We start from the raw sequence: 15,831 nt of genomic DNA, 5'->3' as shown, positions 1-15,831 counted from the left end.
CCTACGATTCACAATTACCCAACTCTATCTCGGCACCAGCAACACCTCCAACCTCACATCAGACATAACAACAACTATAACTCCAGCAGTCTATAATATCACCAACCTCAAGTCTACACATTCCTTCTCATTGTACCATCACCAAAAATTCAACAATACCACTACCTTTGCCTTAGCATCACCAATTATACACAAACAAAACCACCATCACCAATCTCTTGTTATCAACTCCACGTACACAGATAACTCCACCACCACCTGCCATACGCACGACAACAACAATACCACCAATTCATACAATTATGCACACACAAACACCACCTGATTCTCAACTAATACCATTTACAGTTTGAATTGTAGCTACAAGTTCAACACTAAAACAATTTGCATCCTCTTCCTAACTTAAATTACCAACAACTACAACATTACCACCACCTGGATCATTCATCTAAAAGACTTCAACCATTCTCTGCATCATTCTAACTCATGCCATAATCCCAACCACAATTCTATCTCATAACCATTTCAATTCTCAACTTTATCAACAATCATAAAAAACCCAGTAATAGAAACAAAACTCTATAAGTTCAACTTAAAAAGATCAACTACCTCTGAATGGAGTCAATCAAGCAATGAAAACTGAATTCTTCTTTACTTGTCTAAAATTCATTACATCAGCTCAAAACCCTTACCTTAGTTATCAATTTCATCATTTACAACTTCCCTGAGTTGTTCTTACAAAACCCTAATTCCACAATTCCTCATGAATCAACCTCAATACTTCAATTCGACTACAACCCTTCTGTTATTCCACTAGCAGCAAACCAAATCACCTCTCAGTTCACCTAAGAACTCGAATTCAATTCACAGAAACCCTAGCTCTTGAATTCTTCAATTCATCTTCAAAACATCTTCATAACACCAAATTAATAATCACTCCTTCCTTCAATATATATCAGAAAATCATAAACAACATCGATTCCACTCAAACCCTAATTCAATTACAACAGCGACTCTATCATCTTCATCATGTGCTCAATTAACATCAACTCCACCATTAACAACCAATCTATGGACTCTCAGCTCAACTCTAACTCTCTAAACCACTAACTCATCATCTGTATTCATCAACAAATGAAGGACGCAGAAGAAGAAGAGGAAAAGAAAGATAAGAACAAAAACGAAGAAGAAAGAGGAAAAAGTCTTCTCTCGACACGTTTTGGTGATAAGACCAACGAACTATGATAAAGGCACCCACCCAAATGTTAAGGGAAGCCAGGTCTTCTTCATATTTATCCAATGATATCTTCTTCGTCCAGTATCCGATTGACACGTTCGAGTAGTCCACTTCACATAACTTTTCGATACCTATTCAATGATATTAGTTTCGTATCTAGATCTTTGTTAGATTAATTTCTAATAATTAACGTTCGAGTTATACTAATCGAGTAATTAACGGCTAAATCGTCTCTTGACCAGTCTAATAGCGTTGACGAGCTTGAGGATCCTTACAGTTTCCATTAGTAGAGAAAAGCTATGTTATTAACTACGAAACCTAAGATACAAAACCATACCAGCATCATTGTTTATTATCATGATAAATGGATGCCGCGATCCCTCGTCCCATTCGGATGGATAAATGTAACATTGATGGTGCCTTTGATGAAACTTCATTGGATAATGGTGCAGGATATGTGATGAAAGACTTCTCAAATAAAGCTTGCTTTTGTGCATAAATTTTTTTTGATGTTAATTCTGTTGCTAAAGCTGAGGCCACAGATATTTGGATAATTCTAAAGAAAGTTGTTGAACAAAATCTTACACACATCATCACTGAAAGTGATGCAAAGGATCTCATCGGCCAATTTTAAGCTGGGAGGTTTGATGGTGATCCAATAACATATGCTACCTTTAAAGACATTCAGTTTTTCTCTTCTTGTTTATTTACTTATCTTTTTAGTTTCCAACCTCGGTTATGTAATTCTGTTACTCATGCTTTAATACAGTGGCCTAAAACAAAGAATTCTTCTATGTATTGGTATCTCCAATTTGGCTTAGGACAATTGTTGAGGGGGGTCATTATCATTTTTAAACCGTTGCTTATTAAAAAAAAACTAATTAGACCTCCAAATAGAACCTTTTTGCGTCCACAATGGGAGATGATTCAGTAGTTACACACTTAAGCCCATAAATTCCACAACAATTATGGACACACAACATTTTATGCACGGATTGGAAACTTTTCCATCTTGGGCAGGATGTTCTCTGCTCACGTAAGTCTGAAGGTGGTCTAGGCTTTAGAAAGGCTGAACTAAATAATTTGGCTATGTTAGCTAGAAATGCCTGGAAAATTATTGAGAACCCTGCTCTTCTTCTAGGTTTTCTTATAAAAGTTAAGTACTTCCCCAAAACTGATTTTCTCAATGAAGTGTCCTAATGTTTGTTCCTGGACCTGGATATGCTTGCATGCTATAAAAGAGATGACTAAACCTTTTATCTCCTGGATTATGAGAGACGGAAAGTTTATTGACCCTTGGTGTGATAAGTGGATTCCTACTTTAGGCCTCTGCTACTCCTAATCCTTTAGTTCCTCCTGAACCTAGCATTAAAGTCACTTATTTTATTGATGTCGAGTCTAGATCTTGGAATATTGATAAATTAAATATCCACTTTGATGATGCTTATGTTCAGAAGATCATCACTATTTCCTTAACACGATTATGCACTCCTGAAAGGAGGGCTTGGGAGCTTTCAAAGAATGGCAAATTTTCCTCTAAATCTGCCTACTTGGGACTCAGAGGGCTTAGGCCCTCCCCTCGTAGTAAACTTTGGAAGTGCATTTGGAAAATTCTTGTGCCACATCGTATTCAACTTTTTATTTGGAAAGCTGCTAGGAATACTTTGCCTGCCAAAACCTTTTTACATACTAGAATACCTATGAGTTCTGTTGACTGCAGTAGATGCTCTGATCCTAAGGAATCTATTATGCATGCTTTGGTCCTCCTCCCTTTTGCTAGTCATGTTTGGTTTATGGCTTCTTTCAGTGCTGATACTAATGCCTTCGTTGACAAAACTTTTACTGATCGGCTAGATTTATGGTTGATTAATCCGGCCATTAAAATTCCCGATGATATACATTTTTTATTTGTTGTCATCCTGTAGTCTTTATGGAATTCTAGGAATACTCTTGTTTTTAGAAGCCTAAAGGAACCTTTGTTATTAATGGAGCTAAGGCTATGCTCCTGACTATCAGACCAAAACCCCATATTCCCTCTAGTTGCACCATTGTTTATAATGATACTTGGATGACCCAACATTTGGATGGATAAAATGCGACACTTATGGAGCTTATGATGACACTACCATGGCTAATGGTGGCAGATATGTGATGAGAGGCTGAGAAGAACCTTGTTAGATTCTTATCAAGAGAGCAATCGAGAACTTTATCGTAACAAGTTTATGATATAAAGTAGCAAAATTGTTTTTCGTTCTTTTCATTCAATACTGCTGGGTATTAATAGCAAACTTAACATCTAAAAATAAAGACTTAGACATCTGAAATAAACTCAAACTTAAAAGAAAACTACCTAATAAAAAGCACTATAAAAAACTTGTAACCCAAGGAACAACTACTTCCCTAACTTTCTGACTTTCAAAATTAAACCATTCACTGACTTGTCGCAGTGTTGTTTCTTCCACAGTCTGGAGATTTTATCAGAGACTTCTTCATTAAAGCTACTTTTCATGCATCTATTGTGTTTGATATTAACACGGCTAGATAAGGTGAAGCTAGAACTATCTGGGTTGTGTTGAAAAAAATTATGGAGCAAAAGGTTACGTATACCATTGTAGAAAGCGATGCAAAAGATATCTCATCAACTAATTTTCCTCGCGACTCCTTTTAGATATGTGCTGGCTAAATGCCCCATAGTAATCTCTTCCTGGAGATATTCCCGGGATATCTAAAATTACTCTCTATCGAGAAAGCAAACAAAAAAAAAGGGTTAGCACCAGATAAAGTTAGATATAATCATATAAGACACGTGAGCAAAATGGTAACATAAGGGTAGGGGCAGTGAATTTTGACAGTCCATTTTGTTTTCTTGATTTGAGGTTTGACTGTTTTTCTCCCTAATAGTCGTGTAATGTATCCGGACGGTCAGAGTCGTTGAAAAGTCGAGTTCTGATTGATCTGGAGCCCACCACAAGTCAAACCTAGCACCCTGCTGACTTCATATACTAGTTTCCAAGTTTCTTGTTCCGCATCCGGGTACTTGATGCCACTTTGCTGATTCGGTCACTATAGGTTCTTCTCTAAAATTCTGAATCACCCAGTGGCTCCCTTTTACCAATGACATTTCAGTTGGCAAATTAAGTAGTCATTGACTGTATACAACCAATTACATTGACCATGTTTTACTAATAAGATGCGATCACCTCATCCAACTTGGGATTCCTCTCACCTTCTTCAAATTTCCTTTCCCAATTTTATTCTAGTCTTAACAGTAGCACACCATCTTTGATATCTATATTACACTAAAATCAAACTTCCACCCCCCCCCCCCCCCACCACCACCACCACCACCACCACCACCACCATAACCTTAATATATTACTCTATCCAATTAAATAATTACAAATCTACAGCACACACACCATACAAATACAAAATCCTAGGAAGATTAAGACACAACTAGAGCTAAGAACTGAAAACTCATGGTTCCTTCTTTACAAGGTTCGCTGAAATTAGGAAGAAGAGGAGGAATGTCAGATACTGAATTCCCTCTCAACGAAAATGACTCTCAGGAGATGGTTTTGTTTGAAGTCCTAAACGAAGCCATGACCATCAACGGCAACGGCAACAACGAAGGGGGTAACTTATCCTTGCAATCTTCCCGCAGAACAACCCAATCAACTGGAAATAAGGTGAAAATCGAACCCACGGGACACATCGAAAGGAAGCATTATAGAGGTGTTAGGCGTCGTCCATGGGGAAAATATGCTGCGGAAATTCGTGACTCAGCTCGACATGGAGCACGTGTTTGGTTAGGAACGTTTGATACTGCTGAAGAAGCTGCATTAGCTTATGATAGAGCTGCATTTCGAATGCGGGGTTCTAAGGCAATACTCAATTTCCCAGCTGAAATCAAGACTGAATCGTGGGATTCTGTAAGTAACGAGGTTTCAAGCTCCACGGAGACATCAACTGCTGTCTCCAAGAGAAAGAAAATTTCCGAGCCGGATTAAAAAAAATTAATAGGTACAGTTTGAATTCATGGCGCGAGAACACTTTTGGGTTATGTAATTCTTTAATTATGAATGCAGACAAGTGCCGTTTTGCACCGATTCAATTTCTCTGGTTTAACAGACGACAATATTATTTATACTCGTCTCTTTTTTTCCAACATCGCCATGGATCACTGTGGGTACTGGGTATATAACCTTTCAAACAACTTTACCATCCCATATGAGACACGTCTGCATAAATATGCCTACACTTTTTGATTTGCTTCATCGATTTGCTCCTTTTTCTTCATTTTATTCTAAAATCATAAGATATCTAAAAGAGTGACAAACTAGAAAAGGTAGCGCTAATATTGAAGTTGTAAAATGTTGTTAACATAACAACGTCAGCAAATTCCAGCTCTGTCAACTGGGTTATTACAATAAATCGGTATTGAACTCAGATGAGTTTAAAATTGGTGCATGAACAGTCATGACTCGTGAGTCGTGAGTCATCCTTCATTCCAGTTGACTCTCGAGTCTCGTGCTAACCAGCGGGAGTGCCAGTGCCCAAACCCAAAATGAAGGAATAGGATATAGTATGTCCTAATTTCTTGCGTCAAGTAACTGGACCTAGCGCCAAAAAGAGATTAATGGAGAAATCAAAGAAAAGTAAAAACACATCGCTTAATTTTTTTCCTCAAAACATATTCCCCCCTTGCATCTCTCAATATGTACGCGGGAAGTTGCAGTAGAGAATCATTTCAGCAAGTTCAATTTTATGAAAAGAATAAAAATCAAAGAACGGGTTCAAATTCTTCTTGATAAAATCGGTAAGAAACCCTAACCCTTTTCCAAATTTCATTTTCTGATATTAGGTTTTTGTTAGGGATTAGGGTTTAAACAGAAACTAGGTGAATGAAATAGTTGTTATCGTAAATTACCTATTGATGCTCAAATACGACATATGAAAACATTAAGAACATCGATTTACTGAGATACAGTTTCAAAGAATGTATCTACCTTGTCAAATAATGAGTACTGACTCTACCTTGTCAGGAGTCTAGTACACAGTTTCAAAGAATGTCGTTGGCGTACCAATTACTTACATGCAGTTAATTCCTGCAAAAATACCTAATTACATTTTTTAAGTTTAAGCTTAGCTTTCTTTGAGTTCATATTTCCTTTATCATAATGAAGAGAATAAGCTCTCCAAATAATCACTTCCAAGGTCTTGAAACACTAGTACATCACTGCCTTCTCCAAACATATCCTCATTATCTGATTGTTTGCAAGTTTGTGGTTCAATTATTATCATCAATTCATCGTACAAATCGCGTTCACTTACAGATCTTTTTCGGCTGGATTTTTCGTTAACATTAGTGTTGGGTTGAATTGCTTGAGATGTGCTTAATTTGGGGATGGCATTAAAATCCTGTTCTTGATGTGTTTCTTCTAAAGCTTCAGCAACTACTTCCAAGGGGAAATTCAAGAAAGTTCTTGGTCCTCTCATTCTTAAAGCTGCTTTATCATAAGCTAGTGCGGCCTTTTCTGCTGTATCAAAAGTTCCAAGCCAAACTCTGGCACCTTTCCGCGATGAGTCCCTTATCTCTGCTGCATATTTTCCCCATGGTCTCCGCCGTACCCCTCTGTAATGTCTGGTAGTCACCTTATTCACCCTCATTGTGTTTGGTTTTGAGGACGTATCAGCGCGGCTGAACTCTGCTTCAAGATTATAACCAGATGGCTCAAGTTTGACTGCTGGTACAATTCCTTCTAGCAGTTCTTCCCAACTATCTGCACCCATCGACATCCATCTTCCTAGACTTGGCAGATTTTGTAGAAGTTCTGTTGCTCCATCTCTTCTGGCAAGACGAGGCAATTCGACCCAGTCTTGAGATGAGCTAGGATTAGTGTGTGTTTTACCCCTTTTTTCTCCTATGGGTGGATCTCCTGATATGAAACTAGCCCATACGTTCTGTAGGAGTTCGTTGGATTCTGCACGGTATTGCTGCTCCAATTCAATAGACATAGTTACAGGTTTCGAAGGGCAATCAATAGCGGTGGTTTAGTATTTATAAAAGCGGTGAGAGCAACAATTATGGGTTTTTTTTAAATCTTTTCTTATTGGAAGAAGTTAGCTTAACATCAATCCCAATTCCATGAATGGGAAAGAAAAACAGCAAGAAACTTGTAATTTAAACCATTGAATAGCTTAGTTAAGGGAATTTATTAGGATTCAAACCATAAAGAGAAGGATTAGTGTCTATATTAAGCTTATTTGTTTGAGTTCTGTGGTTACGGGTTAGTTGTTTTATTGTACAATATATATGTATGAAGTGTGTTTATAATATTGTGTATGCGTAATCCCTTTTGTTTAATTAGGGTCGATTAGATAAGAACACTGAGACGAAGAGAACTCACTACAGAATTTAGAATTGTTTTCTGTTATAATGTAATCGTTTGTTTGTCTTTCAAGTCTCTCACTGAAATTTCTTAAACTCTTTGTGTACATTTGAAAAAGAAGGCTGGGCTTGTTTTTGCTTTTATTGTTTGTTTAATTGTTCCTTCAAAGAGAATACTTCATGAGTAGGAATTTCAAACTTTAATGTGTTCCAATTTCCATGCCAGACATTCTTTTCTTTTATTTGCACTTCACCGAGTAAGCCAGTATATGCCCAAGGCTGTAAGAGGTATCTTTCTTTCCAGTTTTCAACAGAATATTTTAGGGGGCAAACTTGAACAGCAGACTACACCCCAAGTAAGTGCGTTAGCTAACAGTTTTTATTGTGTGTTTTTGTAGGATCATCGTGCTAATGTTCAAAACTAGATTTGTTTTCCAAGTTTGAATCAATTTCTTACCGGACTAAAAGTATGTAATCTTATTCCAGTTCTTCTTTCTTTCCTTTCTAATAGTTGGTTGATAACGGAGTATCCTTAACAGTAGCATCACATCTGTATTAAAATCCCAGATTGGTGTAAACGAGATTTAATGAAGTCCAAATTTTAGAATTTAGGTGGCTCCAAGTGTGACCAGTGGACGGAGCCAAGCTTGAAAAAGAAGCAAATGATATTGAAATTATTATCAACTTGCAGTACGGAAGATAGTGTTGCTAAGAAATGTGCTTAAGCCATGAGAGAGGAACAAGAGATAGTTGTCTTTGAGTACATAGAAAGTTTTTCTGGTATTAACTCCAAAGAAATCATCCTCCATAGGCGATAGCATTCATAACTAACGAATGTTTCATGGCTTTATCAATGCATCAGCAGTCTTATTAGAGTATTCAGATTAGATCTATTGTACTACTTCATATTGAATTACATCGTACGACTATAGATTACTTGTAGTTTTACTGCATTGTCTCGTCAACAGATTCCGTTGTAGTCTAGGTGGTCAGGATACTCGGCTCTCACCCGAGAGACCCGGGTTCAAGTCCCGGCAACGGAAACCTTTTTTTTTCCCATCTAATTCAATTTTACTTTACTGATCAACCTTTTTTTCCCTAAAAAAAAAAACAATATCGAAATTGTAATCGACTAGAATTGGATGAATTTTTCTTCATTTCCTACCAAAAATGTCTCAAAATCATAGCAGTCACCATCGATGACAGATAATAGGCGTTAAATAAAAAATCATATCTCCGTGTCTTTGTCCCCATTTGGTACTGAGAACAGATTGAAAGGACTAGAAACCCAAAACACTACCATCATGGAAAAGACTAGACACAGCTGTCAGAAAGAAACTACAGAAAACATCACAAAAATACCTCAACAGGTATAAATTAAGAGCATCTCCAACACACTCCATCCATCCTGTTCCCTAGCGTCAGATTTTTGTTAGTCACTGAGAGCAACTGCACTGGTGCGATCAAAACCAAAGATCAAAGATCAAAAAAAAGACCAAATTTTGGGTTTAGTCCGTGTTGTGACGCAACGGTACATGATTAAAATTTCGTCAGACGGACTGTTATGGCTGCGCCTAGGGGTGAGCATAAAAACCGGAACCGCGGATTTGACCCGTATCCGTCCGCAAAATTGCGGGTGAAAACCAATCCGCAAGAGTTATGGACCGGACACGGGTGCATTCTCAAATCCGCACGCGGTGCGGTTACGGTTGCGGTTGGGATTTGATAACCGCGGATTACCCGCACCGTAGGACATATAGGTAATTTAGTAAATGTATTAAGGACAATATGGGAAGTTGGAGTTTGATATATAAACATCTTTAGCTTTCGGTGAAACCTAATAGCATCAGTTTTTTTCGAGAGGAAAAGAGACCTAATAGTCTCAGAGGAAGAGACCTTCGATTCTTCTTCTTCTCTGAGTAAATTAGTTCTCTCATTCATCTTCTTCTCATCACAGATTCACAGTAAATATCCTTCGATTCATCTTCTTCTCATCACAGTAAATTAGTTCTCTCATTCATTCTTCTTCTCTGAGCAGCATCAGTAACTGTAAGTAGTTCTCTCATTTTCATTTTTTTTGACTTTCAATGATTATTATATGTTCTAGTGATGTTGATTTCGTTTTAATTGGTTTGGAATTTTCTTAGATGTCAAAATAATTTTGAGTATGTTTGATTTAGGGTTTTCTTAAATTAGTTTTTTCTTCCAGTTTAGAGATTTTGGGTGATTTGGTCGGTAAAGACCATTATCAGTGCTGAAAATTAAACCAGTTGTGGGTGTGGATTGTCTAATTCATGTATGTTATTTATGAAACAAGGTAGATCCACGGATTGGAGAGAAGAATCTTCAGGAGAACAATATTTAAAATCCTTGGGTAGGTGGTGAAGCTTGTATTATCAGTGCTACAATTGTTTGGGTATGATGTTGCTATCTCTGCATTCTGTAACATATCTTCTTATTTGCATTTTGTAATACTGATTTTTTTCCTCCTATGCATGTTGCAAGTCTTTGTAGCCATATATGTACGTAGCTTAGTAGTACAGCTTCTGTGTAAAATGTTATCAAATAGTATACCTTACTAATAAATATGGAAGAATAGTCTTATAGAGAAAAATTGCTGGTGGAGTCATTTAGCTTTAGTTTTCATCGAAATCTCATTCCATGAAGATCTAGTATTATTTTGGTTTGGTCGGTTTTACAATCCAACATTGAAAAGGATATTAATAGCTACTTATAATCCGTACATATGTGATAAACTAAACTTCCTGACGAAGGAAAAATATGGCCTACTGTTGTCGATGGGCAGTATGTGGTTATACCCAGTTTTTCTTAACTTGAGTAAAGCAATGGCATGCATACGAATGAATCCTCCGCTAAAAATGTAGCATCAGTTAAACACCTAGCATTACTCATGCTGCGTAGCACTTGAATGTTACGGAATTCCAAAGTTGTAAGGCAAAAACCAAGTCTACCTATTTGAGTTGACAAAAATATAAATAAAGATTACTAGTAATTAAAAAACTAGTAATTTTAACTCCATATATTGCAGTTATTGGTTCTCAGTTACTCCATCTTTGAGTTGATTTTAACTCTTTTAGTTTATAGATCATTGCATCATTGATCTGTGCTCAAAATTGGCTTCTAGATAAACCAATCAATCTCGAGGAGCTGATAGAAGCGGTTGAAAAAATTGACTTAGGTAAATCTCAAACCTTGCTTCCTTTGTTTTTGCATCTTTCTCTTTGTGATCAGCCTTGCACTAATTAAGTTGATTTCTCAAACCTTGCTATATTTTGATGTGATGCTACAACTTTGGGACCTATGGGGCATAACTTTTTGTGTGCAAATGTGACCTGATCAGTTCATTATAGGGTCTGCGGGCATAACTTTCTATTAGTCTCCTTGGAATTTGATTAGTCATAATCAATCTTAAAACTCTGGCTTGTTGTTCCTCAATGTCGATTGGGTCTGCGGTCTAGTTGTGATCAGCCCTTTTAAATGGTCTTTACTAACCAATGCTGATTGGTTTTTGTTTCTTCTTGTTTATTGCTGCCTTATATCTGCCTTATAGTGTTTACTGATTATCTATAACTCCTCATTTTACAGATGCGGCAGAAATCTTGCAGGAAATTCCAGACATATCTATCACGGATTGAATCCAAGGTCTCTTTTTCAGTTTTTGGCATCAGAGATTCATATGGCTTGGCACCAGACTTGTTGCATTTGAATTACTACTCTTTTGTGTTAGCTGTTAACTATCTTATGTCTATTGTTGCTTTTGAATTACTGAATTATAACTCTTTTGTGTTAAAAAAACGTCTGCACTCTAGTTTGTAACTTTCTAGTTTCTATACTTAGTTTTTTTTGATGATTCTTGTGATCAAATCCGCGGTTAATCCGCAACCGGCCCGCAAAATCCGCTGATCCGCAAAGGACAAATCCGCGGATGATTGGGCCGGTCACGGTTTGAATTTCCAAATCCGCAACTTTGACGGTTTGGTTGCGGGTGACCCCTAATCCGCAACCGTCCGTCCGTTGCTCACCCCTAGTTGCGCCCCATTTTACACTTTCATCAGGCGGACCTTAAAAGTCCGCCCCATTTATATTTTTTTGTAACTTTTATCAGGCGGACTTTAAAAGTCCGTCCCATTTTTTCGTGACTTTCATCAGGCGGACTTTAAAAGTCCGCCCCATTTTTTCGTAACTTTAAAAGTCCGCCTCATTCTTTTTCTTTTTTATTTAATTTGAATTTTCATCGGGCTTAATTTAAATCTCTGCCCGTTAACAAGCGTACTTTAAATTTACGCCCAACAACAAGCGTACTTTAAATTTACGCCCGACTATATTAGAATTTGGGATTTGGTCGCGACCATATTTGGTCTGGAATTTGATCTTTGGTTGGGATTTGATCTTTACTCCGTCCCACTGTGTTACGATCTCATCCCAAATTTTTGATTATACTCGCGCACCGTGGATGCTCTAAACTCTTACGTCGGATTTTTGTAATGGGTAGTCAAGATGTTGCTAAACTAAAATATGCCGGAGCAACATGCCAGTAAGATATTTTCCATACAGAAATTGGTTATTATTACTTACAAAGGAGAAAAAGAAACATCGTTAGAAATTGTTTTTTATCGCCAGTCAAATTTGTCCGTGGTCAAAAAAAATATTTTTCTCAAATCAAATATCCTATACTTTTTTTTTACAGTCTTCTAGTTTAAAAGCAAGTCTTCTAGTTTAAAAGCAAATACATAATGCAAAGTGCTTTAAACAGCATTATTTTGACCGGTTGTCGATTATGTTTCTGATGGATCGTGGCACACACATTTATCATTTTGGAGATGGCATACCTATACATTTATTCCTCTCTGGTATCACTTTCTACCTATATGGCTATGTCAGTGTTCATGATTGTTGTTGGAAATGAGTAAAGTAAAATCCACTGAAGTAAAGTTGTAAAAAGACTTTTGCCGGTTGTTTTACAGTAAAGCTTTAAAGAGAACGAGGGAGAATAAGTACTTACCAAGTTGACAAAATTTCGTGCTGAAATTGCAAGAATATCTGCACAAGACACAACACCTGGACACTTGCTTTCAACCAAAGTTTTTGCCTTTTGGATGCTAACAAACGCCTCACTTACGAAATTCTTATTAACCTGCGCATCCAGTTCTCCACTCCCTGGTTTACTTGTTATCAACACTGTTAGCACAACTGCCAATCTCCGGTCTTCCCAGAGACTCTCAACAACTCTAGTCTATAGGCTAGAAATTAGGTCTTTTAAGTTGTTTTCAACTCTTCTTTGTTTGTTAGGAGATATTCAAAATCTGTAACAAATCTGTTGGATTCCTAATATAAATAAGAACCATATCTCTACAAGATTATTGTGGAAGATATTCTACCAAATATCATGTTCTAAGTTGGTATCAGGAGGGTTCGATCCTCATTCTTCCGCTGTGATCTTCACCATCTGATTTTAGTTTCAGAAAAAAAAAAAACATCCAAAGAGTTTTGAACTCTACATCATCTCTCTGGAGCGCACCCTTCAATAAGCAAAAAAAAAAAAAAAGAAAAAAAAAACAGAAAATACACCATCACCACCAAACCAGGCTAATGGAGATGTGATGGATCTTTCCCCAGTTAGTAACAAGTGGAGGAAGGATTTCTTCCCTCATGGGAATGATGAAGCCAATTTGTCAAATAATGCTCCTGTTGATCGTGCTCAAGTCAGGGAGATCCACCCTGTCGAGCCTACCTGGCTGAATGGGTTTAATGGGACGACGAGGAGTAACGCCCATGGACCTGTTGCTGCGAAAACTATTTATGAAGCTGAAGAAGGTTATAATCGTCTATTTGGAGATAATAATTTTGTCACAAATCACAAAGATGATGGTGGTAAAACAGTTCAACTTCAACTAAACAAATTTCAATACCTTTCAACCAATTTTAAACACCTTGCAACAACAATACCCGAACAAATTAATACCATTACCAATTTTATCTGTTAACCAACACAGATCAATACTACCAAATGAAGAGGTATTTCGAATATCTCACACAACCATTTGAAGAGGTATTTTGACTATCTCACACTATGAATTTGAAGAGAAACACCAATTTTCTCATACAACAGTTAAGGGAATTTAAGGGGCCATGAAACAGACTTCTCAAGGTTTCAAATTCTTCGGTCCAAGTTGCACATCCGTAAACTACAGCACAACTTGAGGGGTGGTGTTAGCACAACTGCCAATCTCCAGTCTTCCCAGAGACTCTCAACAACTCTAGTCTATAGGCTAGAAATTAGGTCTTTTAAGTTGTTTTCAACTCTTCTTTGTTTGTTAGGAAATATTCAAAATCTGTAACAAATCTGTTGGATTCCTAATATAAATAAGAACCATATCTCTACAAAATTATTATGGAAAATATTCTACCAAATATCATGTTCTAAGTCCATGATGCATCACAACCCTGCATCATTACCCCCAACACCGCTCAATTTGATCATCCAAAATTTAAAGAAAATCTACTAGGTTTTATTAAAATGCGCCGCGAGGGTAGAAAACAAGATAGGTCATGCATAAAAGACGGCGGAAAGATCAAAAAGGAATATTAGTTGGACCACCAGGTACATACTAGCTGAATGACTATACACCAATGCTAAATTGCGCTTATATGGAAGAAAATAAAAAAGATCAGAGGAACATAGAGAGAAGTAGGTTAAGTTTACATCAACAAAGCAATCATGGAAGAAGAGACGAATAGTCGATGGAGCAGTAATGGGCGCTGTATTAAACATTTCAGTGGTTACTGAAGAGATCAGGTTTTCTACTTTTGGACATGATTTTGAGTAGTAATCCACTTTCAATTCATGCCCACCACCGGTAGTAGCCTTGGCATCCTTGTTTGGTTTCTTGCTACATTCTGATGCAATGCTTATAGTAACTACAATCAGAAGAAAGATGAAGAAGAGATGAACGGCTTGCTCATAGTTATTTATATATATGTGGTAGATTAATGAGACAAATGTGCAAGTGATGAGCTAAAAAAATGAAAATATAAGGAAGAAATACTGGAAAACTAAAAATATGAATGGCTAGAGGGAGTGGAAGAAGGATATAAAATATTTGAGAGAGAGAGAGAGAGAGAGACGAGGGGGTGACGAAAGAATGAAGTTTGTGATGTAAAGAACATGAATGCATTGATTACAAACGATGTGAATCAAATTACCCTTCGGTTTTCGAAAATATTACTATTTCATCATGCACCACGAAGCGCAAGGATACTTGCGCAAGGCATGATGAATATAAGACTACTACATATAACAAGTATCTCGCTCTAATTAAAGAGGCAATTCAAAGAGTCGGTCCCGTATGTTAAATTATGGCAGTGAGCGTATTTAATTGCACATGGAAAGAATGCATGTGTCTAAAATTCTCAAATCATCCGTGGAGGTTTATCATCAACCTTCACTGTTAATGATGCATTTTGTCGTACGACTCATACACCATATGATTATCAAGATTTCTTTTCTTTTGTTTTGAACACGCAATAAAGCATACTTTCTCATTAAATCATATAACGGGGTTATATACTTATCTTCGTCCCAAATTAGTTGAGCTAATTGGACAATTTAGAAATAATTTATTTCTCATACTATGGTATTCATGGATTTTATATCATTGAAAAGCATTTTAAAACACTCACATAATAATGAATATAAACATGACTATCAAATGATGTAAAATCAACTATTAATGGGACAAAATTTGAAAATAACTAGCTAAACTAATTTGGGACGGGGGAGTATATATTACATTCTTTCGCTTTGATTTGAGATATTAAGATTGTTTTAATTGTTAGGTACACATTGAGGCTCCCTTGGCTACCAAATTAGGAAACACAAAATTGGTCAAATAGCCCTAAAACAATAATTCCTGGATGAAAAATACGTGTAAAGTTTGATATTGCTTAAATGGACAGGAATTGAAAAGATAGTTTTCTATTATCCATTTTGGGAATTCCACCCAGAATTTTGTTTACTAATTAATTGGAACGGACCAATATGTCATTGTCTTCTTTAAACGTTGCAGAGACCTTCACTTCAAAGAAGAACATGCTTTTTCTTCCTCAAATATATTGTTTTTCTTCTCCTCCAATAACTCTTCTTCAATTAGCTGATGATAGATAATAACAGATTGAATCAGGA

General features: G+C 36.8%; 2 protein-coding genes and 1 non-coding gene across 3 annotated transcripts; 2 read left to right on the top strand and 1 right to left on the bottom strand.

The window, feature by feature from the left end:
• The first annotated feature begins 4,599 nt into the window (after window positions 1-4,599).
• LOC113287518 (pathogenesis-related genes transcriptional activator PTI5-like) lies at window positions 4,600-5,365 on the top strand. Its single transcript, XM_026536297.1, has one exon. The coding sequence runs from the start codon at window positions 4,717-4,719 to the stop codon at window positions 5,245-5,247; it is 531 nt and encodes a 176-aa protein (XP_026392082.1). The 5' UTR covers window positions 4,600-4,716; the 3' UTR covers window positions 5,248-5,365.
• Window positions 5,366-6,093: 728 nt separating this feature from the next.
• LOC113290793 (pathogenesis-related genes transcriptional activator PTI5-like) lies at window positions 6,094-7,255 on the bottom strand. Its single transcript, XM_026540381.1, has one exon. The coding sequence runs from the start codon at window positions 7,253-7,255 to the stop codon at window positions 6,413-6,415; it is 843 nt and encodes a 280-aa protein (XP_026396166.1). The 3' UTR covers window positions 6,094-6,412.
• A 1,343-nt stretch (window positions 7,256-8,598) lies between these two features.
• On the top strand, window positions 8,599-8,671 carry TRNAE-CUC. The gene has a single exon. It is a non-coding gene; the product is annotated as a tRNA-Glu (tRNA).
• The last annotated feature ends 7,160 nt before the right edge of the window (window positions 8,672-15,831 follow it).

This window comes from Papaver somniferum, chromosome 6 (genome assembly GCF_003573695.1).
Source record: "Papaver somniferum cultivar HN1 chromosome 6, ASM357369v1, whole genome shotgun sequence".
NCBI lineage: Eukaryota > Viridiplantae > Streptophyta > Magnoliopsida > Ranunculales > Papaveraceae > Papaver > Papaver somniferum.
The sequence above is the reverse complement of the archived record's forward strand: the minus strand, read 5'-3'. Positions and strand labels throughout refer to the sequence as shown.

What these genes read in the sequence shown, in the direction of transcription:
- LOC113287518 (XM_026536297.1), top strand. Translation starts at nt 4,717, where the DNA reads ATGGTTCCTTCTTTACAAGGTTCGCTGAAATTAGGAAGAAGAGGAGGA.
- LOC113290793 (XM_026540381.1), bottom strand. Translation starts at nt 7,255, where the DNA reads ATGTCTATTGAATTGGAGCAGCAATACCGTGCAGAATCCAACGAACTC.